This window comes from Telopea speciosissima, chromosome 2 (genome assembly GCF_018873765.1).
Source record: "Telopea speciosissima isolate NSW1024214 ecotype Mountain lineage chromosome 2, Tspe_v1, whole genome shotgun sequence".
NCBI classification, from domain to species: Eukaryota; Viridiplantae; Streptophyta; class Magnoliopsida; order Proteales; family Proteaceae; genus Telopea; species Telopea speciosissima.
Window position 1 is genome coordinate 14,770,183 of NC_057917.1, and position 25,916 is coordinate 14,796,098.

General features: G+C 36.9%; 1 protein-coding gene across 1 annotated transcript; it reads right to left on the bottom strand.

Annotated features, from left to right (window-relative positions):
* Positions 1 to 397: 397 nt before the first annotated feature.
* Positions 398 to 20,079, bottom strand: LOC122653133 (OVARIAN TUMOR DOMAIN-containing deubiquitinating enzyme 12-like). Its single transcript, XM_043847074.1, has 10 exons — positions 19,563 to 20,079; positions 19,296 to 19,468; positions 18,383 to 18,456; positions 15,599 to 15,653; positions 13,096 to 13,170; positions 12,873 to 12,946; positions 12,726 to 12,774; positions 7,212 to 7,296; positions 905 to 961; positions 398 to 807 (listed from the first exon to the last, which is right to left on the bottom strand). The coding sequence occupies exons 1-10, from the start codon at positions 19,891 to 19,893 to the stop codon at positions 746 to 748; spliced, it is 1,035 nt and encodes a 344-aa protein (XP_043703009.1). The 5' UTR covers positions 19,894 to 20,079; the 3' UTR covers positions 398 to 745.
* Positions 20,080 to 25,916: the final 5,837 nt, after the last annotated feature.

Genomic DNA, 25,916 nt, shown 5'->3' on the forward strand with positions numbered 1-25,916 from the left:
TAAGGATTTACGTGCCCATTTACCAAAAAGAGGGAAAGAAAAAAAGAGAGAACTGACTTACCTCCAAATTCCATCTACGCTAGGCAGTTGTTCTCCATCACATGGGTTAGTGCATGTGATAGAAGACCAAACACACATCTCATTAGGAAAACTTCAGCTCATAATGAGTGGAGGAAGCAGCTAAAATTAAAAAAGATGTCATTGTGAATTTTATGATATTTTGGTAATTTTACTAAAACTTTGAGTTTGAGCAACTTCCCTTGCTTGGGTCTAAAATTTGGCCATTTATATCACAGACTAACCCATGCATTGCCAAGTGACAAATAATGAATCGTTATACTTCACTAGGCATAGTGACTACTAGAAGGATCCTTCCTAAGAAGGGAAAAAATCTAGAGCACTAAATGAGTAACTAGTGAGATCAGATTTTTTACATATAAAAAAATATATAAAAGAAAATCTAGTACTGCAAAAAAGAAGGCATGTACAAGGCCAAAGAGCTATTCTGCAGCTGCAGCGGCAGAGAAAGTAAGAGAAATGCAGGCCCTCATCACATCCATCACATTACCAAACAATGCGAAATCTGCTTCAGAAAATTCACCAACAGAAGCCCCAAGCAGTAGATTGCCAACTCAAAGCTGAAGCTTCTTCCAAAGGTGAAACAAATATACACAAAAAGCAGGAGGAAGAGGAACCATATATAACCTACCATTAGTATTCACCATTAACATCCATCCATTCCGCTCTAATGCTTATTTCCAAAGATCCACCACCTTTTCTTTTTTCTAGCTTCGAATGCAGGCATATCTGGATTCCAACCAAAACAATGAAACAAGTACTGAATCAAAAACTGAGCAAATCAATGTGCTAATTGAATTAACCTCCACACAGCAATGGACTTTACCTCCTTCTGGATAAATTGAGTTATAATGAACCTCTGCCCAAAAGCTCAAGAAAATAACTGCAGAAGCAAAAAAAAAAAAATTCGTCACAGTCCATTCTTGAAAAATGAAGAAATGGGAGGGGTGGGGATGTGAAAATTGGTCTTCCACATTGAACCAGTATTAGCATTTTACAGACACTTGACAAGGACAACGATATGTGTTGGCCCCCAACACAGTAGACTTCGAGACATGAACTAGTCTCGGATATGTATATTATATTATGCTCTTGTAAGCAACCACTTACATGGAGAGGAAATATTATTAAGTACATGAACTGTTGGTTATTTGGACACACAAATCGGTGTCCTGTCACACGGGAGTATGGCAAGGAAATGAGAAATTACCGTGTTCTCATTGAATAATGGAAGAGTATTTTGTATTGCAACAGAAGCAGTCGTTAATTGCAACAGCAAAGCAAACAGACACATTCAATCTCAAAACTAATAATCAAACAAGAAATCACACTAGGCAAGTCGAGTTAATTTAGATTCACAACTTTTTCCCATCATCAACGGATACGGTAAAAACCACATCTTGCCCAACACAAGTTCAACTCAACTTACAAGGATTATGAGTGGAGACACATGGTAATAAGGTTATTCTTCTAAAAGATTCGGGAAGTTCTGGGCATCGTTTGGATACTCTTTTTTCCCTGAGAAAAGAATAAAACTTCTGGCAGCCTTTGTTTCTGTTTTTAATTACGTGTTCCAAAAACTATTTTTGTACAAATACATTTTTGTGTTTTCCTTTTTTTATAAACAAAAACAAGTGGAAAATGTATCCAAATAACGCCCTAATTAAATTTTATTTGTAAGAAGTGGCATTACCCAAAAAACAGAGTAGTTTAAGAAATTTCTTAGAATCCCACTTCGGCTTTAAAATTATGCTATGCATCTAAAATATTGAAGAGTTGAGTGGGTTGAATTTTAGAAATACTGAATCAAATCTTTAAATCATGACAAAGAAATGGTTGGGATATATATCAATTATTTATATATTTCAGAAAGTAAGATGAAATCAAGTCTTTAAATGAACAAAACATTCACAATCGAAATGCACATTTTTGACATTGGTCATAACAAATCTGTTAGTTGGTTCAATGCATTACAAAACTATGAAATTCTCATTATGAACCCATAGGTTCTAGAGAATAAAGTAGAAGGTGGATCCTTGTTGTGATAACATTATTGCACAATCTTCATTCTGGATTTTTCACAGAAAACATTACTTTATTTTTCTCTTCTTGTAGATATGATGGAAGAACAATATCTGAGGTAGTTCCCTCCTGTTTGATCAATATGACATGGTTCAAAATTTCGGTTGAAATGACCGAAATTTTGCGAAATATTTCAAGTTTCAAGAAGCCTCGAAATGAAATAGGGGTCAATTCGTTTCGGCAAGATTTCGATGAATTTTGACTCATTCCAGCGAATTTTTGATTTATTTCGGCAAATCCCGAGCTTTCGCCTAAGAACTCCAGAACTATTAGAGAACCTCAATTTTTTTGACATAGTACTTCATTTTAAGTCTTTCTTCCATAGCGTAACCAATCATTAGACAGTGCGAGCTTGGCCAAGAGCTGTTGAATACAGTATTATTCAATCATTTGAGAACCAAATGAGCAGTAGATGAGTTCATAACAAAACAAAGAAGCCTAACCAGATCCTTTTTTTATCATAAGCACGCGATTTAATTTTTGATGCAGAAAGTAGGGGAAACAATTAAGGGCTTGGCCAAATTTTCTCAAATTTCAAAATTTCCACCTATAGGACTGTTGTGATGGGCTTTGAGAGATTTCTTCTGGCAAAGGATGACATCGCCATATGTCCTGGGGTCCAAAGCCAAATTACTACTTTGGATGTTCTTTTTTCCAATCTAATGCTTCAAACATATGTAAACCTGCTTAAATAGGCAATCCCTATTAATTGTCTATGATGACTATTTTACATTAGTGTACTAAGTGGTTTTTCTTTATTCATAATACATATTTCAATTACTTCTATTTAAAGTTGTATTTTCTACTATTAAATTATGTGTAGAGTAGGTTATATAAGAGAAGGGATACTGAAACATACAACACACAGTACCACCCTAGGGTTAGAAGCCAAAATATCATTTTGGGTGTGTTTCTTTTTTTACAATTTAAAGGATTAAATGAGTTAAAAGCTTAACTAGGGTTTTCCTGAAGTTTCGAGCCAGCCATTTGACCACCAAAATAGCCAACTGAAATGTACCAGATTTCGACAGAAATCCAAAGTATTTTGGTTCAAAATTGAAATCTCAAACAATGAATAATGTGAAACAGACACATAATCATAGAGGCTGCATCTTTAATACGAGCTAAAGCAAAGATATCAGAATTAGCTCCAGATTAGTTTATAACTGACTACCAAGGAAGATAGGAAAGCTAAACAATGTTTTCAAATCTAGAAGCAGAGCCCTTCATCAACCAACCACGGGAATTGCTTGGTCTATGAGCTGGGTCGTGAAGGGGATTCGGACAAGTGATCTCAAGAAACCAGCATGAGAGTGGGCCTTGGTGCAACGGTAAAGGTTGCTCAATTGTGACCAAGTGGTCACGGGTTCGAGTATGGAAACAGCCTCATTGTGAAAGCAGAGGTAAGGCTGCGTACATAATGACCCTCCCCAAACCTTGCAATGGCGGGAGCCTCGTGCACTGGGTACGCCCTTTTTTATCTCAAGACATCAGCATGCATGCAATACCTTATTCTTACTGAAGTTCTAAATCTAGGCTTGCTTAATTCCCCTTTCATCCCACATCCACTTTGGTCTCAATTTAAGCAACATGCCTCAATAAATGCAAACGCTTCCATTTCAACATTCCCCTATTATCACAAGTGATGAGCCATATAAATAGCCTCCAATCAGAGGTTGACACCTGTCCAGTTTGGCAGCGAGTAAAAGAGCCCGGTCCCAGAAAGAACCGGAAAGGCCAACCTCTCTGGGTCATCCACGCTTGATCGACCCCACAGGGTAATCCACGCCTGGCCGACCCCTTAAGGTCATCCACATCGGGCCAACCCCTCAGGGTCATCCGCGCCAGGCCAACCCCTCAGGGTCGTCCGCTCGTCTCAACCAGCAACCGAGCCAACCACTCCAGTATCAGCCATCGGTCACCAAGGCCTCTCACGAGCAAAGTTCGAAAACTCGGGTCTCGGTGCCAACTTGGACCCTTGAAAAACCGAGTCGAGTCAAGATCTCGCCGAGTTGGTGCACTTTTTTTTTTCTCGACTCGAAGCCTCATCTCGGTGGGTTTTAGACCTAGTTTGGGTCTGAAACTTGGTATTCAACCTATTTTCGGCCATTTAAACACAATGGCACTATCAGATTTTGCAAAAACAAAGTCCAAATAGGAGTTTCACTTAGTGGGAAAGCAGGACAGACACTTACTTATGCTACAAACCAGGACAGACACACTTATTTATGTCTAATATCATTTAAGTAAACGATTTTGTATTTCATTTACTTAAGATATTATTCATAAATAAGCAAATACCCCCTATTAGAATCCAATAAAAATAGTTAAAAAATCAAATTCCAAAAGGAAAAAAAGTCAACCCCCCAGTTCAAGAACAAAAACTGGATTTTCGACGGTAGGTGCAATTTTCAACTTTCTAATGCTGCGGTTTTTTCTCAAATCTAAAAATTCCATAAATCTTAATATGGTAAAACATTGCTAAAAACCAAAAGTGCAGTAAAATATTCATTTGTTTTGATGTCCAAAAATATATTTTCATTGAGCGATTTTGACAACATTCAAGACATCGAATTAAGTTTGACCGGTACATAACTCCTTCAATATAGATCAGATTTAAGCAATCTTGGACTTGTTGGAAAGCTTTCAAAACAAAGCTTTTCAACAAGTCCAAGATTGCTAAAATCTGATTTATATTGAAAGAGTTATGTATCGGTCAAACTTAATTTGGTGTGCGCAAATGCTGTCAAAATCGCTCTGAATGAAAATAGTTTTTTGGACATCAAAACAAATGAAAATTTTACCGCACTTTTGGTTTTTAGCAATGTTTTACCATAATAAGATTTATGGAATTTTTAGAATTGAGAAAACCCCAAAGATTAGAAAGTTGAAAATTGCACCTACAAATGAAAATCCAGCTTTTGTTCTTGAACCTGGGGTCAATTTTTTTCCTTTTGGAATTTGATTTTTAACTATTTTTATTGGATTCAAATAAGGGTATTTGCTTATTTATGAATAATATCTTAAGTAAATGAAATACAAAAACATTTACTTAAATGATATTAGGCATAAATAAGTGTCTGTCTTGTTTGTCTTGGTTCCTGGCATAGATAGGTGTCTGTATACCAAGATTTTCCAGCAAGATCTCGAGATCTGGTACTCATATAAAGGACCTAGATGGGCATTTTCCTATGTCAAACCGAGATCTCGACCGAGATCCGAGATCATGGCGAGATATTGACATTTTGAGACTTGTAGGTAGTCTCGTCTCGGGATTTCGAAAAACCGAGAAACTCGCCGAGATCTCGCGAGTTCTCGAACTATGCTCACGAGGCAATGTCCATAACCCGCCCAAATCATGAGGCCACGTCGGCACATCCAGACGATCACGTGATATGCTGAGTCAGCCGAATCGGGGCATTATCCAACGACGAAATCGTATCACACTCAAACAAGGACTCTTACCAAGTGAAGAGTCCCCTCGCGAATATGACTCCGCCTGATAAATTCATACTAAAAATAAGATTCTTGCCATACGAGGACTCTTCTCCGCCACACTATTCTCATTTTATAAATACCCAGGTATGGAGCTCATACGCTCATCTCACTTTTTACTAAGTTGAAATGCTGTTGCTTTGGAGACCTAACTTAGGCATCGGAGAGTCCTTGGCTGGAATCACACCGGCTCTCTTGTGCTAACTCGGATTTTGCAGGCTCATCCATGGGCGGACCAAGGGGCAAAGGTTTTCAGACGCAACAACAAGTATCCATAGTTTTAAAACTCGCCGAGATCTTGGAAAACTCGAGAATCTCTAGCTACTCGAGACAGATCTCAAATTGACATTGTTTTGAGAAACTCGACCAAAATTTCAGTGAGATTTTGGTAAAGTATCGAAATCTCACCGAAATAGTACAAACCACCTTATAAATAGGCAACAACTCGACCCATTTTGAAGAAAACTCAACAATTTTGTGGTTTTGGACCTTGAGGAGGAGGAAAAAGCTTGGACCTTGATTTTTTTTGCCACATCATCACTCAATACTACTGGGGGTTGCCACATCACTACGAAGAGATCAATTGTTGCCTACTGTGGAAGATTTGGCTACATACAACTATTTCATGTAAAGTTACTATTCGCAAAAACTATTTTTTGAAAAAAAAAATATGAGAAATACTTGTTGTATGGGGGTATATTATTTATATGTCAGACACCGGAGGTCAATCTATGATCTCATGGTGTCGAAATTAAGGGTTCGACATTTACTGCCAATTATGTCTCATAGCACTCAAACAATGTGTAGAATAGACAATATACATTAAGGGTTTGACATTTACTGCCAACCAAGGGTGCAAATCCAAAACACCAAATTGGATGTTTTTTTTTTTTACAATTTAAAGATTTAAATATGTTTATAAAGCCTAAAACAAGCTTTCCTTAAAGTTTCAGAGCCAACTATGGCTATTTCCCACCAAAACATCATACTGAAAAAAAAAATTTACACTAACTCGCCGAGATCTAGATCATCTCGACCTGGTCGAGACACCAAGTCAATACGAGTTTTTGAACCTTGCAACTATCTAGAGGGGGTCAGGGTTGTCAAATCCAAGGTCTCTGCAGAAAACTTGAATCGGTGACATAATTTGGTTAGGAAAGTCTTTCTTTTAGTTTGTTTGAAAAGTTTTTGAACCCCAATTAAAGGTTCTATTTTCTACTTCTTCCACTCCCCCCCCCTCTCCCTCTCCCTCTCCCTCTCCCTCTCCCTATCACCTTCTGTTGGCCATCCCACCCACACCATCATGCTACACAATCAATGTCAAACAATTATCTGGTTGAATCATCAAAGGGTGCAGATGCATAAGTTTGACAACAGCTAGAGTCTGAACCAGCTATCTGAGGTTTCAGTACCATGTCATTTGGTCCCACTACTGTCCAGCCCAAACCAGGTTCTGGAACATTGCAACCAATAAGGATGAAGCAACCGAATTTGTCTTACATTCTCTAATGGAAAACTAAGATGCATAAAGAAAATTAGAGCTTTTGAAACCTTACCTCGTTTAGACTTCTGAATATTAGGAAGAATCTCAATGTAACAGGTGTCCTTAAAGGAAGTTATGACAAATATCTTAATGCCATACTGCAACAGAATTGCAACAGATATTAGTAATCAAGGGACATACAAAATCCATGCAGCATAAAAAACAAGATGTGTAGCTTGTAGAGGTTAAAGATTAAAGAATCAAATATGAACATTCTAAGGAAGCAGGTAAAGGTTTTCATTCAACAATGCAGAAATGTATAACTAATCACTGGTAATTTCGGAGAAATTATTGTTCTCACGCTTTCACTCTTCAAACAACAAGCTATTGTTGGAGCAACTCTATTATATAATTGCTTTCTTCAATCATCAATCTTAAGACTGATTTCCAGTCATGGTTTAAATTACAACAGAAAGTTACAGATTCGAATACTAACATTAAATACATATATATTTAAAAAATGCATATACACTTTTGTAGTGTTCATGTTGCCCAAGACATGTTGAACATATTGTTTAAACAGTTGATAAGGTGAAATCAATTTTTGTTTCCTCAGCTAAAAATCCCTTTTTTCCCCTGAAATTCTCTTGATGCTGTAGCCTTGGACTGTAAACGATGGTATGACAGGCTTTGGAAGCCAAAGCCTAAATGTTCCAGTCCATTTTTTCCAAGCCCAAGACCCATTGGGGATAAATTGCAAAGTAATTTTTCAGTTTGGGCTTTGTGTAATTATATTGGGGCTAATAAAATAAGGAGGTGCAACTTTTTGGTCTTGCTTTCTTTTGTTAGCTGTTATTGAAAGTGGGGCCCAGACTGACCACAAGTCCAGCTAGGGAGTATTTTATTGTTTTTAGAAGTCTTACTGTATTATTTCTGGAAATTACTTTTGGAAGTCAACATTGATTATAATTCTAGCTTATTTTTTTAACGAAACGATTGTAAACTCCTCCCATTGATTATTAAATGGACAATATAGATAAAACACAGAATTGGAATTATTTTAGAGGACATAAGCCTTGGGTTGGGCCTTTGGTCCAATGGGTATCTACTGTACAACAACAAACTCAACCTTTTCCCAACTGAATGGGGTCGGCTACCTAGATCCTTGCAAAACAAACTAGGGAAAGCAGACTGAAAGTAAGCTAAATGAAGACATAAGAGATGATAAGTGTGGAAAGAGAAATGAAGGTGAAATGAAAGTGAAATGAAAGTAAGAGGAAAGAGGCAAAGCCCAGGAAGTCAGGAATAACTCAGTTAGATGGGGTCGGCAACATGGATCTTTGCCCTCCAATAGGCTCCATCCGAGGTCATACTTGTTACAAGACCCAAACTACGCATGTCATTCCTCAAAACCTCTCCTAGGGTCATTTTTGGCCTGCCCCTACCTCTTTTAGCTCTTTCAACCGGAATCAAATCACTCCTTCGTACTAGGGCATCCATAGGCCGTCGTTGAACATGACCATTCCACCTCAAACGACATTCTCGGAGCTTGTCATTGATCGGGGCAACTACCAAATCAGCTCTCATACGTTCATTCCTTACTTTATCCTTCCTAGTTTTTCCACACATCCATCTTAACATCCTCATATTTGCTACACATAGCTTCTCTACATAACACTTCTTAACTGCCAAACATTCTGCCACATACATCATAGCCAGTCGAACAACAGTCCTATAAAACATTCCTTTAGGCTTTAAAGGAATATGTCGATCACACAGAACTCCAGTCACGCTTCTCCACTTCATCCATCCCACTTCAATTCTCTATGAAACATCATCTATGTCACCTTCTTTATTTATGGTTGACCCCAGATATCTAAAATAGTCATTTGAAAGGATCCAGGTATTTACTGTAATGGGCCTAAAATATGGGTAGGACTTACCAACTTCGGAGATAGGAATATGGGATTTACTTTATTAGGATAGTTTGAGATATTTTATTTCGCTAAGTAATTGTTATTACTTGGTTGTTAAGGATAGGATAGAGTCTCACATGAATAGACCTCCTATTCCTACGTTGTATAAAGTTTAATCATGTGGGACACCTATTCTAACTAGTTAAGGTAGAGTTTTAGTTATAAGTAGCATCTATTCCTATAATGGATAGAATTTCATATTTCAAGTGCACTTTCCTTTCCTATCGTAAATATAATTTTAGTTTCTATATAAACAATGTAAGTCTTAAGCCTCCACATGGTTTTCAATATTAAATAAGGCTTGTAATGTAGAAGGGGTTCAACTAAGAACCACTCTACAGTAGGATCGATAATAGTGCAGCAGAAAAATAACAGAAGCAAATCAGAATTAGAAGGTAAGTGAATAAGATCAATCCAGCTAGCAACAGGGTCCAAGACTGGGATCGAGTGGCCCTCTTAGAGGTCTGAACAGCGCTCCAAATATCACCCTCGATGGAAGGAAGGGTGCTGAGATCAAGGCCTTTGAATCAGCAGAAGGGGAAAGAAAGGGTTGCAGCCGGCAGGTATGGAGATGGGATTTCTAGCCTCTGTTCAGCAACAGTAACTCCAGCACTTAGTTGGATTGTCGTCCCTCAGATGCAGCAGCAGCACACAGTTGATGTCACAAAGCAACAGCAAGCAGAACTTGATTGGGAGAAGAGATAGAAAATAGAAGATAAGGGGGATTGGAGTTTCGGCTCTCTCAGCCAGGTCTCACCAGCCCTTCATCCTCACACTAGGATAAATCATCTTGCCAAAGCAATATCAATTCAACTTCATTAATCGTTGGGTGTCTCTATGGACAGATACAAATATATAGACTCAAAGGCTGAGTCAAAAATAGAAAGAAAAAAAAAATAGCAGTCTTCTATAAGGATGAAACTTGCTTTACAAGTAATAAACTGAAATAGAAAGTCTAACTTGGCTAAGTTGCTAAAAACCAAAATAGAAACTCATTAAGATCTTCAAGCCTTCTAGGAGTCTTCAAGATGCTGCAGCCGATTCTAATTCCTTGTGGTTCCCACTTTTAAAATAACTTTAAGTGTTGCTGCCAGGTCTAGTGTCTTGTGCTCCCCACCTTTAAAACAACTCCATCGGCCCAGCTGAGAACATAAAATAACTTAAAAAAAAATTGACAAAACTGCTCCCACGCATAAGAAAATTTGAATCTTCTAATAAAGCCTTCATGTAATTGGGTCTTGAGCCCCACAGGATCTCCTAGTAATATTCCCACCAAGGCAAATATTAGGATGTGACACTGTTCACGTGAACAGTATTTTGGTCTTTTCTTCTTTTTTTTATCTACACCAGCTTGCTTTGCTCTTATGTTCTGTGTGATTTAAGAATAGCTTCTTTGAGATGCAGTGGTCCTTGGTGAGATGCTAAGGTAGGGCTGATGGGACTTCAATCTAGTTCCAGTTGAGATACTTTGCTCATATCCATCCATCTTTTTTCCATTCTTCTTCATCTTATTAATGCAGGAACATGATCATCACCATTGGATGTGGTTTGATCTTTTGTTTTGGGAGTGTTTTGATAGCATATGGTTAAGGGCTTTTGTTTTAAGCGTTTTTATTTGTAATGGACTTAATTATAAAGCCCAAATTTTAGGTCCAAAGGGGTACACCTCAATCTGTTTCTAATTATGATGATGTTTCTGGTAGCAAAAAGCCTTGGGTCGGGTTAGTTAAATCGTCTAAATAGGCTTATTTTTTCTGTTTAATTTCCAACAAGTCTAAGATTGCTCAAATCCAATTTATATCGAAGGAATTATGTTCCGGTCAAATTTTATTTGTTGTGCGTGAATCATGGTTTAAAGTATCAGTCCATATCGACCGACAAATACGTATCGTTATCGGTCGGTACCGATACGTATCCTTTTTTTAGAAAACAATATATCGTGATTGGTATCGTATTGTATCGGCCGATACGTACATGAAAGAGTTTTGTGAGAGAACCGATACGTATTGATATGTGTCGGCTGATATGGCTTGATACAGACCGATACAGCTCGATACATACCAATACAATCGATACCAACCGATACATGTCGATACGGCCATTAAAGGTTGAAGGAGATTGCATAGAAAAAATGTAGGTTTCAGAAAAACTTGATCTTTGTGTTTAAATCATGGTTTTAATCCTATTTTGTACTATAAATCAATAGATTTAGGTAAACTAAGTTAGATGATGCATAAAACTTGATCATTAGCAAGGATTTGTACTCAAATCTATGAAAGTCTCTTATCTTGTTATACGTTGTTCTCCATTTTAGTGTTTATGCATGATACATGTTACAATTACTTATTTATATTGTTTTTTGCCCCAACAGTGTATTTCCATGTGTTGTATCTTGACTATTTCCATACATATCTATAGAGTACGATACGTTTCTTAAAATCACCCTTCTGATACGATACCCCCGATATTTTAAACCTTGGCGTGCATGCTGTCAAAATCGTTTTGGAAGATATTTTTTAGGTATCAAAACAAATGATTATTTTACCGTTCTTTAGGGGTCTCTTATATTTCTTTTTCTTTTTTTCTTCTGGTAATGAATTTATTTATTCACCCAAAAAAAAATATTTATGAAAATCCCAGCATTAGAAAGTTGAAAATTTCACCTACCGCCAAAAATCTAGTTTTTGTTCTTGAATTGGGAGGTTGATTTTTTATCCTTTTGGAATTTGATTTTCTAACTATTGTTCTTGGATTCAAATTGGGTGTATTTGCTTATTTATGAATAATATCTTACATAAATGAAATAACAAATATAAAAACATTTCCAAGAAAAATATACACTATCAAACTTGGGTCAAAACCACAAGTATCATTTTGAGCGTATTTTATGCGAACCTAATGTATGGATTAGGGTTCAAAATGTAAAAAATAGGCCACAGCAAAAATCAGGGCAAGAAAACAACTTTTGTGCCTCAAAACCAAGGTTTCTAGTGGGGCTGAACCTAGACATATCTCGGTTTCGGGGCTGGCCAGCCTGGCCTCGAAACCGAGATTTAGAACCTGAAACATGCATAGTTTGACCAAAAAGAAAACATGCATATAGTAAGAACTGGACAAGACACATTTGTAGTAGGTCAAAGGTCATCCACAGGATTCCCAGGTCATTCAGTTTATGTATGCCTACACTTTACTCCCACTCTCAAACTTGAATTCACAAAAACAATAACCTGTATAGAAAGTACATCAAAATTTTGAGCAAGTTGAGAAGATAGATATGAGCGCAAGTCTAGAAGGCTATACTAATAATACTTATATTCTAAAGCTACTCAAGGAAGATCATAAATTTTTTTTTGTTCTCATAAAAACAACAGCCAGGAACTTCGTAGTTTCTAGAACTAGAACCTGATTCCGAGACATCCTTTTCCAGTGTAGAACATAAATATTCACAGAAAGAAAAACTAGAAGCACAAAGCTATTTCCAAAAGGCACAGCTAAATAGCAAGCATGGAAGAACTAAAGGTGCATATGGAAATATTTAAACTCTCAACAAATTCACACAATCAAAGAAGCACAGAATTCAAAAAAAAAAAAAGGTGATCACCAACACATACTGAATCTGCAGCAGCTTGTAATGTGACATGATCACCCCATTCGCCGGTCCTGTTATTGTCCACATTAAAAAGCATAGACATGGTCAAGTCTCTACCAGAAACATCATAATTAGAAACAGATTGAGGTGAAAAGGAATAGAGTATTACCTGGACATCTTTTTCAAGTAGTCACTATAAGCCATAGGAACATATCCCTCATAGATCTCTGGATGGGACTTTAGCTGATCATATAAAAAAGCAGCACCAAAAGAAAAAAAAATACAGATAGATCATTCCAATTCTGAACTAAAATATGCAAACAATGATAATATCACCCATATTCAATATGAATGCAACTGAATATTCTACATAACAACAAAAAGAAGCCAACCTGATCAACAATTTGTTGTCTCACAAACTTGTGGTGCTCAGGAGTCCTATAGAACTGATCTGATAAGGCACGAAACTAAGAAAAATATAAAACTGATGAGACAAGATTTAAGTTTATATAGGGACAAGAGCTAAAGAATAAGAAATAAGGTTCTATGACCACATCGAGCAGTAATGACAATACAAAATTGAAATGGACCAAGCTAGAACTACCTCACAAGATGAAATTGGATGATTTTCATGACAAGATTCAGAAGAATTAGAATTGAAAGTGATACAGATGTTTTCAAGTGCAATGATAACCATAAGAACCAATGCCAAGGAAAATTAAATAAGGAAAAGAACATGAGTAGATTTTTTTTTAGACAGATATGCACAAAGGAACGATTTCATTCCGAATGGAAAATAGCTGTTTCTACCCAAGCTACAATTGAGACAACCCCTGGTCAAATCTGGACCAAATTAATAATTCAAAATCCATCAAACAAGAGGGGAAAAATGAAATTATGTAGTCTATTTTATAATTTAAAAGCATCAAGTGATACTTTAAGCTAGCCACAACAACAAAAACTGGAACACATGAAATCAATCTCATATGCACCATATATAACAGGTTACAGCTGTGAAATTCATGGAAAGGAAAAGCATAGAGGTCCTGGATTTCCCAAACAGAATTTCATATTGAGGGTTAAGCATTTTATTTCAAATACATGGAACATGCAGAGATGTACATGGCTTCACAAGGGGGCAAACATAAAGAGAGAAAAAAAATGAACACAATCACAAAAATAAGCACACAAGCAACGTACTTAGCATAGAGGGTGTAGCACAGAACCATTGCAAGGTTTCAGGGTTTTGGTTTTTCCTAAAGATCTCATTAAGTGGGTCAAAACTTAAAAAATAATTATACAGGATGCAGAAACTTGTCTTTGCAGGAAAAGAAGTTTCAGACATGTATCACAGAACTTCCAAGGGGTATAAATAATCATATGCTGGTTTTGATGTTCATGCAGATGGATAATGTTCGCATGCTATCAGTAAAACATTGATTTGCGGCATAGTTGTCATGGCGTCGCCATATCGTCGCCATGGCGTCCTTGCGCTGGAGGTCTGTGCATATCGACCTACGCCATGGCGTCCTGTCTCTCTTTCCCTCTTCGATTTCTTCTTCTTTAATTTTTTGTTTCTTCCCCAACCTTAGACCCACTCCCTGCTTCCCAAAATCTCCTATTTTAGCCTTGGTTTAGTAACCTGCAACTAAGACATCCGCCAGATCTGATTTCAGATCTCACCATTCGGTTGCCAGTAGAATTTTGGGGCTATTTCTCATTGGGAACGGCAGACCTTGGTGCTGCGATTTTGTTCCAGAAATTGCAGGAAGAATCGTCTTCATAAGGAGTTTCCTCTGCTGGAACTACTCCAGTTCACCGCCTCTCTGCCTCTCTTTCTATCGTGTTATTGCAAGGTTAAAGAAGACATTAAGTCTTTAAAATTGCAAGTAAGGACAACTTATATTATTTATATAAAACTCCTTATATTCTCTATTGCTATTCTGTTTAACCCATTCAGTTTTCTCTTTAACTCCATTAAATTACAGTTTTGCCACTCCTTTACAACTTCAGATTAATTACAATTCTGCCATTGCTCTTATAAATCTTGATTTATCTACTAGTTTGCCATTCAACTTTGCCATTCAACTTTGGATTTAATTACAATTCTGCCATGGTCGACATGACCACCATAGCGGGCGACGTGTCGATATATCGATCAGACACCCCTCCACCGACTTGGATCGCCATGACGCCGTGACAATTATGATTTGCAGTGATATGGTAAGTTCTCCAACCATAAATCATGTACCACGTATTACAATATTAATACTCATCATGGGCCGACACAAAAATCGCTAAAATATCTCTTTAATTATAAGGCTTTCCTTCATCCTTTCTTTGATCATAAACTTTTAAGGCATATGGAAGCTTTATCCCCTGGAGAAAGCCTAACATGAAGGTTACGGATTCTGCTGATTCATCTTTTTTGAGTTATTAATTTGAAGGACAGCATAAAGAACTTTTCCAATTTCTACTAGCTCATGGCTTACAAGGTATATGATAAATAGTACCAGACACCTATGGCATCCTAACATCTAGAATTGTGAACTGATAACTAACCATAATTATGGTATATACCTTATCTATCAATTCAATTCATTGAAGTATTCATCATATGTTATCTAGAAGTTCTGTTTTTGGGGCCACAATAGCTAAACCCTGCACACTTCAGCAGCAAATTAAGATGCAAATATGGAGGTAGATATCATTTAGTAAGAACAAGACATATTCCAACTTAATGACCTTAAAGAAAATGGGATTAGGTCAATAGTTAAAATCCAATGAAAAGGTTTACCAGTAACAATGTTGGGGCATGCCACATGCAAACCTAGATTTAAAAAGAAAGTTCTGATAACAATAATACTAAATCTAGGGGATGAGAGGCCAAGTTACCTGACAGTTACCATCTCCCTGAACCTTGAGCTCAACCAAGTCATATAATTTCAATCTAAAAAAGAAAGAATATCAAATGAATCAAATAGATCACATCTAGAACCACAAAACATTGAGAGAGAGAAATGGGGCACCCCCATTAAAAAACAAAAAAGGTGGGCATGCAAAGGCTTTGAGAATCATCAAGAAAATAATCCCCATAGCATCCCCATAAAGTACAAAACATGAATTTTACTTGAGCTTCACATACTTATAATAATATTAAACATGGATAGTCCTTTTAGTTCCTTCTACATGTAACACTTATTCCCAATTCCCATATTATATCTCAAAATGACTTAGTTTGGAAAGCTGTGTAGCCTTTCATGTCCCATTTAAATTCCAAACGTTCTCCTGTTTCAAATATAGGTCTGGTTACTAACATGATTATGAGTGATAAAACTGATATAGATAAATGTATAGATATCAAAGGACTATAATAAGAACTTAACTATTTACAATTCTTCTATACTGAGTAATAAAGAAAAATAAAATAAATTCCATTTGCGTTCCCTCAGACAATAATCCCTGTTAACCTTAAAATTCTGCTTTAAGCCATAACTATCAATTGCTACAAAATAAACAGTAAATCTAGTGTATTCATTGAAGTAAAGTATCAAACTGATTACTAACCATCATCATTAAGTTTTTTCTTAATAACCATATCATTATTGTGCAGTATCCAATAATTTTTTTTACAAAAAAGGTCGTTTGAGGTGGCATGGCAATGTTCAACAGAGGCCTTTGGATGCCCCAATACGGAGGAGTGATTTGATTCAGATTGAATGAACAAAAGAGTCAGGGGCAGACCTAAATGACCTTAGGAGAAATGGTGAGGAAAGACATGCATAGCTTAGGCCCTGTGTCAAAAGTATGACCTCGAATAGAGATGATTGGAGAGCAAGGATCCATGTAGCCAATCCCATTTAGTTGGGATAAGGCTTGAGATGTTGTTGTATTCAATAAATTTTTTTAAAATTAAATACTCCCTCTGTCCCAGATTGGCCGTCATGTTCAAAAAGAAAAACAAGCATTTAAGGAGGCTCTTCCAATAGCGATAAACCCAAAACTATACATTTTTTTCCAATACCTACCCATCATTCTTAGATTCCATGCATAAATAGCCACCATGATTAAATGGGGGTAATATAGGTAGGTAAAAAGATTCCATGCCTAGATTATTGTACTGGACAAACATCTTGGGACAATGAAAACACTCCAAAGAAGACACAAATTTTGGGACAGGAGTAATTATTAACCACCATAAATGGTTGATAATAATTTAAATACTCATTTCTGGCCATTTGTTTATTCTTTAGCAAGCTCTATTAATATATTATTTTGCTAGAAATTTAAATATTAAATCAAACATGAAATATACTTTAACTCACTCTTTCTGCCTTTTTTTTTTTGAATAAATACTGACGAAGAAAAGAGAGCAAGTAACCCCATTACACAGATGGTTAACTAGTATAGAAAATCAATACATGGAAACCCAGCTCAAAAACTTGACCCACCCAACTATAGCCAGCTTACTAATTCCTCTCATGAAGCTGCACACCCAAGGATATTTAAAGATCTTATTGCATAGATTTTCCTGAGGGTTTCTTTCCTTCAAAGATATAGATCTATCTTCTTTCAACAGGTCCAAGCAGATCACAAAGGAACAACTCTCTGAATTTCCTAACTGAAATCACTGGTCGTCATGGAAAATTACACTGACCATCAGCTTCCTATTCAACAATGGAAATACAATTATCACCTCTTTCTAAAAGGAAAAACTAACTTAGTTGGGAAAAGGCGCAATTAATGAGCATAATTGGAAAAGTAGGTTTTTTTAACCGATTCGTCTTCTTCAAAAATTGTTAAGTCAGGCGAGTCAAACCTGGTCAGGAAGAGTCATGTACCTTTTTAATTTTTTAATATCTAAACAATAACACTTAAAATATAAAAACAATGACATGAATTTAATAAAATATTTATTAATGTGACTGTAAAACCCATAAAAGAAGTAAAAGGGTGTCCTTTCTCAAGGAAACTAACGACCTTAAGTTGGGTGGGTGGGTTATGATGTCATGTGTTGAGGGGTGTGTAGGAAGAAAAAGACTCATGTCTCACGTACAAGTCATGTTTTAATAACTTATCATTATTATACATCTTCAAACTACAAATTCAGTTTTGACAATCTGGACATTGAATTTACTCATAGTTTGAACTACAAATTAAGATTGAATATCCAATTTCCCTTGGAATGAGGGTTTCAAAATTCTAACCCAACTCAGCTAATTTTATGACTCCGGAGTCATTTCTGACTCAGACAAACTCGGACCTAGTCTGGTCATTTTTTAACCTGGCCAAATTGACATGACTCTTGACCAGGTTTTGTTATTTTTGTACTCGACTCATGTGACTCACCCGAGTCAAAACCTGGTTTTCCAACTATGATACTGAGTAGTTTTTTAATAAAAAAATTAGTAATTAGATATTAAAATTAATTTTGTTAGATATCTTATGAAATTTTATTCGCCAAAAGATGCACCTTTCTTAATAACAATAATCATTTCATAAGAATCCATTAGAAGACAAAAAAGAAGAGCTAAAAGGGAATAGATTATCAAGGAAATTGGAGATAAGAATCCATTAGAAAGCTAAAAAGAAGAGCTGCTCGCCCAATAGGCCACACTTTCTTGATAACACTGATCATTTCATAACTTGTATGAAACCTAGAATCAATAGAAAAAACACCTGTCCAGCAGTCTTTGATGATCTGAAGTTGCTTCATCAATAGATGGGATTTCTCCGTTAATTCTAGGAACATGCTGCAAAAAACCAAAGGTAATTATTAAGAATTAGGTATATTCACAGTCAGAAACACACAAATTATTGCAAAATAAAATGATTAATCATGAACCACCGAAGAACAGTGGCTAAGTTTGTTGTCTAAATAAGAGGACCCCAAGTAGTCAAGCTTAAACAGTCAAAAGGCAGTTCAGCGTCTAAGAAGGAGATAACATTAAAAATCAATTCAGGATGGACAACAGGATTTCTAAAAACTAATGTGGTGTAAAGGAATGGATGTTCTATTTTTCACCAATCAGTAACATAGATTCCAGAGTTCCTTCCCCACATTTTTTTGGGAGGTGGGGTGATTGGGGGGAGATCGATCTCCCCCACCCCTTCACACACAACTTCTAATCTTTTACATCCTTTCATGACTGAGATATTTGATCTCCCAATAACTGTCATGTAAAAGTATCTCCCATATATATATTGTATATAAGTACTAAGAGTCCAAGTTCGAGTTGCACGGGGTTGCCACATTATTCCAAATTCATGTACTTACTAGAAGAATGATCATATATTTTTTTATCACCATAATGAAACAAGTGTTTTTCAAGTAAGTGTCCTTAGCACTAAAAAGAAAACCATCGAACCTTCCTCTTAAATTTATCAACAAAGAACAATCTAATACCTAGAAACACAAGTGGTCAATAAAAAATAAGATACATAAAAAATTCAAATAAAGGGTCCAAAATCAATTAACAGGTTGGGGAGGGGGAGACCCAGAATGGTGGTGCTGAATCAGCAGCTTCAGAAGATAACTTCTTAATTAGATTTGCAACAGACATGAATCTAACTTGAAAGAAATGGAACTTACAGGAACTGGAACCATCTGATTCAACCTCTTTCCTACTTCACCGTCAAGCAAATATTCATCTGTTATCTCCAAGGAGTTAGACCAGTCGTCCCCATTGTTCGATTTCAATTCAGGGCTAGAACACGAACTAGAGGGTTCCATATCATCAGTCTCTTCCTGTCCACTCTCATGTCCTGCGTGATATAGTAAAAATATAAGATAAAAACAAAGGGAAAATTTTTACTGAACTGAGCTAAAAACCAATCTGCTGTTAAAATTTCCCAGTACCAGAACTATAATTTCTCATAGATGGACCAAGCCAATCTTGTGCAAGAATGGATGCTTGCAAATGCTCTTCCCCAGCAGCATTGGAAGTTCCAGATGCTTCAGCTACTGCAAGTTGTGATAATTCTTCCTGAAGGGCATGTGCAATAATCTCATCATTCTCTACACTGCTATGTTTTTTGTCATAATGATCTTCTCTGACATATTGATCAGCATAGTAACTGGTATCATGTTGGGTGACAGTTCCACAATATCCCGAATTTTGATAAAAGTCACCATCAAGAAGATGGAGACCCCAACGAACAACATCAGGATCTGGCTCATATGTAATCATAACTTTTAATCAGAAACTTGTCTTTGCTCCAACAAAGAGGCAGATGTAATCCTCAGAGAACGAATATAGCTTTGCCTCAAGAGACTTCAATTGCACAATTCTTCAGAAGAGACCAATGCCACTATCTTCCCTGGGAGCACACAGGAGAAAAAATCAGTGATATTTTGACCTGCACAATGCACACTTCTAAGTGACATCATCCTTCTTTTAAGGGAAGTTACTAAAAGATGCTTCTGCAGTAAGGAACCCCCCCCCTCCAACAAAAAAATGGAGTATTAGAGTTTTTGTCCATTTTCTTTCTCAATTAAGCAGATACCGCACCTGAAACCCATGAATGCAACAGTGCAACTCTAAGTGCCAGCCAGTTATGATACATCTAGAATCATGCAGAGTTTTTTTCTTCTTTTTTTTCAGGTACAACATCAACATTAGATACACTTCCACAAAACATCAAATTAAAATTGCCTAATTTCAAGAGAAAATAAAGATTTTTTAGTCTGGAATAAGGATTGACCATCCGGATATTGTTCAGAACTCTGCAATTTCCTCAATTAAATTCATAAATAAGCTCTGGTTCCCACACAGCCACTTAAGAAGGCCTTCTCGTATGGTCTTATTATCTGCCATGTGGCATACAAAGTGTGGCCCAAACGTTGTAAGAAGGCAGGGCCCAGGGTCCCCTACTCAGATCTCAAGTTTCATCCAAGGTACTAAAACTCGGGTCTCGGTACCAACTCGGCCCTTGGAAAAACCAAGTCGAGTCAAGATCTCGCCGAGCTGGTGCATTTTTTTTTTCCGACTCGAAGCCTCAACTCGGTGGGTTTTAGACCTAGTTTGGGTCTGAAACTTGGTATTCAGCCTATTTTAGGAACACAATGGCACTATCAGATTTTGCAAAAACAAAGTCCAAATATGAGTTTCAATTCGGACCATAGGTTGGTAGGCGATGACGTACTAAAATACCCTACTCTACACATAATTTAGTAATAGAAAGCAAGCAAAACATTCAATTAATAGCTAAACAGCTTAAATAAGAATTAAAAATGTTAAAGTGATACTTCAAACTGTTTAACAGTGTTACAATTATCATCACATAAAATGACTTTGAATCAAGTATTCAGTCCCCGCTAGTGTCACATAGTCTTCCCATGACATAGTGTTGTTGTAATGTTGCATATAGTGCTCCACAGCAAGCATATAAGAGTTCTGTCGACTTAGGTAAGTAAATACATAGTAGATGGGTCATTTCCATGGGTCAACCCGAGATCTTGCCGAGATATGTCGAGTTCTGCCGAGTTAGGTAAGTAAATTATAATAGATGGGTTATTTCCATGGGCCAATCCGAGATTTCACCGAGATCTCGCCAAGATCTTGTATTATTTTGTATCGTATCCCATCTCGTCTCGGTTTCTCAAAAAACCGAGAAACTCGCCGAGATCTCGCGAGTTCTTGAACTATGGTTTCATCCCAAACAGAGATGACCATGTGGCAAAATATAGATTTCGCCAAGATCTTGTATTATTTTGTATCGTATCCCATCTCGTCTCGGTTTCTCAAAAAACCGAGAAACTTGCCGAGATCTCGCGAGTTCTTGAACTATGGTTTCATCCCAAACAGAGATGACCATGTGGCAAAATAATAGCTTTAAAAATCCACTAGGAAAAAGAATCTGCTGAAAAATGGTTTTTTTTAAAAAACAAAGAGATGGCTACAAATACAGGCCAAAATACTGATAACGGAGGAGCATATGATAGAATTTGGCTCTAAAATTTGTCACAAGAACAATCTAGTCCATGTCCTATCTATCCAATGGTTGGAGTTCCCACGTCACCCTTCCATGGCACAAATTAAGTGGACCACCTAGGAGGGCCTTCCTGGTGGCTGTGCAAAAAAAACTTGCTTCATGAAAACATAGGTATTTTTCAGTAGAAAAGCAGATATTTCCACTCATTTGATTAGCCTTACTAATTTTATACAGCTAATGGAACTATCCATATATTACCAGCATATTCATCCCTCACAGCCCCGAATGAAATATGAGGACAACTTTTATGGGGAGGAAAACATATGAAGCTTGAGATGACAGATTGTCAATGCCAGATCAGCTAATAGTCTCTATCGGTTGAGTTTATAGCGTAGGAGGTTGTTTAAATCAGTGCGGACAAATGGAGTCGGAAAATACAGTTTGCGATTGTCAAAATTAAAACACCAGCCATGATTTGGCAGAATAAACTTCAATGCACCAACTGCAGAAGGAAATTCAGAAAGGTAATGCGTTGGAATGATACCGAAGATATAAAAGCTTATTCCTACCTTCATATTATAAGCAGCCTCTCCAAGCAGAACATAAAGGGAAATTTTATGAAACCAACATGCTTAATTTGAATGAAATAAATGTGGTTGGATTGTACAAGAAGGGTTGAAACCAGAGATACATAAAGGCCTTCATCTACATGATGATGATGATGCAACTGAATTTGCATACAAAGACAGGATGACATGAAGAGGAATATCTTCCAATGCATTCCTCTTGAAAATTCTAAGTAAGAGATAGTACATAACACTAGTCATGCACCTCTAGATGAAGACAAATAGCAAGACAAGGAAATAGGTGTCAAGTGTCATAATTCAGGTTGCAGATCTTTTAGGTGCCATAAGAAGTTGTTGTCACACTGAGGGTTATAAAGCTAAGTGGAAAATAACAGTTTCTGTTGTTGCATATTAAAAACAGCCTCTTAAGCTGATTCTATAAAAATCTGGAAAAGATTAAAAAGACTTGACATAAATCATAAATGACGAAGAAATTTTGTGGTGACAAAAATCCGAAGAGGAAAACTGCTAAAATGGAGGATCTTTTGATCTACAGCCGAGGGTGGAGTTCTATTGACTGACGGAGGTTAAGAGACCAACATTCTTGCCAAGGATAGAGTATAAAGGGGCGGGTCAACGGAACCACATCTTCAACAATTTCCCAATTGTGCCTTGATAGTTCAACGAATTGGTTCGAACTTGATGACAGATGCATTTAACTTTTTACACTCTTCAACCCAATTTAAAGCCATAGCAGCTACTAACTCAAAAGTGCTCAATGTCCTTTCTTGCCACTTCAAGCCAGGGTAGCTCCAGACTTTTATCGCCCTTTTACTGCCTCCAATTGCATTATATCAGTTCTAACCGGTGCATTTGTTGTCTTTGTTACATGATGAACCAACTCAATCGACTTGGCACATCTCCTGACCTATCAGTACAAATATTAAGCTCCCTCTAATGCGTTTATGGTTTAATGTTTACCATCCCTATTCTTGCCATTCATTCATCTCAACATCATCATGTAGTGATTATGTAGTGTAATAAAGACATTGTTCACACAACATTCTTGATGCTCTTCTCAACCTCACCCATGTCACTCAATTTATGAGAAACATCCTTTTCAATGGCCATTCTTGGCATCTCTTGATCAACAATCTTAACGACTCAACACTCCTCAAATTATTGCTAGTTTTACTGAAATTGCACTACATATATTCTATTTCAGTCCAACTTATGTTAAAATCTTTGAATCTAGAGTATCTCTCGTTCATTCTAACTAGGCATTTTAGCCCTTACTCTGTTCTATTAACCAAACTGTCATCAGCATATAGAATGAAGTGTAGAATTTCCTCCCATGCATGTCTAGTCAGTTAATCCATAACCAACAGTAAGATCGTTCCAACACTAGTTAGAGCTCCACTAGGAGGAAGGGTGAAAAAAGTGTATTAGATAAACTCTTCAGCCTTTCCTGAAAGCAATCCATAATTCTCACTTCTCACACCACATATTTATGCAAGACGATATCTCTGGAATTAGCTGATTATGCATTTAATAAAACAAAACTATATTAGTCAGCAAAATAATGGTCCACAACCTCTTTGATGGTAGTATTTAGATACAGACAGCAAGAAACGAAAGAGAACATGACATCATTTGCACCAATTCCAACTTCATACCCATATTTAAAACCCAATATTGCCACTCAAATTGGCCTCTCCAGACCTCACAGTGGCGGGAGCCTCGTGCACTGGGTACCCCCTTTTTATTGCCACTCAAATCATTTTATCTTGCATTCAGAAACTTTCCTCAATAATGTACGACATCTGGCAAGCAATTAAGAGGCCAAGTCATTTAAACGAAAATCCATAAACTACTCTCAAAATCGTACTTTAGCCCCAATTTTCTATCTTCATCAACAATTTAGAAGAGGAAGGCCAGGTTAACATCTTTGGCACACAGTTTATCATCACGCATAAAAAAGGCAAATATTGAAAACAGACCTTCCTTTTCCTGTATAATGTTTACATCGATCAGCTGGAAATGTCACGACATTATTTCCAATCAGTTTCCAACGGAATGCAGTGATAAAGCCCATACAACCACACAAGAATATAAAATCACTCAATTTAGGAAACAAGTAGGTCCACAAATAAAGAAGATAAATTTGTTTGGGGAAGAGGATAAGATGCAGACATCTAAAGAAAGTCACGTGGGAAAAAAAAAAGAATTCACATTCTATTCAAGCCTTCCGATTCCAAAGACAGCATGACCACTGAGGACTTGAACCAATATACATATCCCTCGTCATATTATCAAATTTTCCAACCCTCAAACGTCCAAAATATTTTTCCAAATTTCAATCAGCAAAGAAAAGACAAATGGAACTCCCACCAGTGTTTTATGCTGCCAGTCCCAAGCCCAGATAAAGAAGGAGGGTTGATGCGTCAGGTCAGCAGCCACATTGTATTTTTTTTTTAAAAAAAGCTTCAGTGAAACCCTTTAGCATGGATCTTAGAATTTTATATTTGAAACTTTATGCTAGGGAGACCCCTGAAAGTAACACACTGCATTAAGAACCAAGGTTCAAGGTCTCGGTTTTGACCTGGCTCGAAACCGAGAACAGATGGCCTAGATCTCAGATCTTGGCCAAGTTGGTGTTATTTTTTCCCTAGCCCCAGGTTTCGGTGGCCATATGACCTAATTAGGCCATGAATGTTGCTGCCCAGCCTATTTTAGGCCCTATAAACATAATGGAGCCCTTTAATTTCTAAAAAACTCACTCAAAATGGTAGTTTAACATTGGACCTATGGTTGGTAGTCTACATTGTATATAATTATATATACAGTGATATGGCCTATCTCATACAATCTTTAGTACTAGAACACATAATTCAAGTAAAAAACCGAAATATGCATTAGGAATGAAAAGACATCAAATTATAAACCATTAAATAGTGCATTCAAGATGCAATCTCCTCAAAATGATGTTGTGCAGCAAATCAAGAGCCAAATGTTGTTGTTTAGCAAGAAATTTAAAGGATGCAAGCAAGATTGTGTTCTATTTGATAAAAAAAATTGACCAAATGGAGAGTTTTTGGGAAGGAGTGTCGAAACTCACCGAGAGCAGTGAGACCGGTCAAAATTTTGAGCGAAATAATGCACGTTTTATATGTGGTTTTTAACAGTTTCGCTGAGACGAAACTTCGATGCGAAATCTCGCCGAGATTTGCAAAATATCGGCCCAGGAAAATGTACTATTTCAGTATTGTAACCCATCTAGTCTCGAAACTTGACGAAACTGAGACAAGATGACCGAGATCTAGCCGAGACCTCGTACTATGTTATAAACCGAGTGCAGTGGATAGTGAGCAAGGGTAAGCTAGGGCATTGTCTGTAAGCGACGCACCGGTTCATCTGATTGTGGTGACAAGTGGGTAAGGGTTCTCACACCATGGACGAGTGCGAGAAAAGAAGCTGCTAAGGAATTAGATTACTATAAACTTTGGTATACTAGGGATGGAAATAATAGAAGCGGGGGGGATGGGGGGGGGAATAGTAGTAAATAAAAATTTATAAAAAAGATGTTGCAAATGGATAAAGAATTGGTGATAGGATAATATCCATCAAAATTGTGTTAGGAAATGAGATAATCAATATAATTAATGCTTTTGGAGCCCAAATTGGATTAGATGAAAATACTAAGAAACAATTAT

Coding starts and splice junctions, on each gene's coding strand:
- LOC122653133 (XM_043847074.1), bottom strand. CDS start 19,893: ATGATTACATATGAGCCAGATCCTGATGTTGTTCGTTGGGGTCTCCAT. Junction 19,469..19,562: donor TATGAGAAATTATAGTTCTG/GTACTGGGAAAT, acceptor TATATCACGCAG/GACATGAGAGTGGACAGGAA. Junction 12,775..12,872: donor TACTTGAAAAAGATGTCCAG/GTAATACTCTAT, acceptor GGACAATAACAG/GACCGGCGAATGGGGTGATC.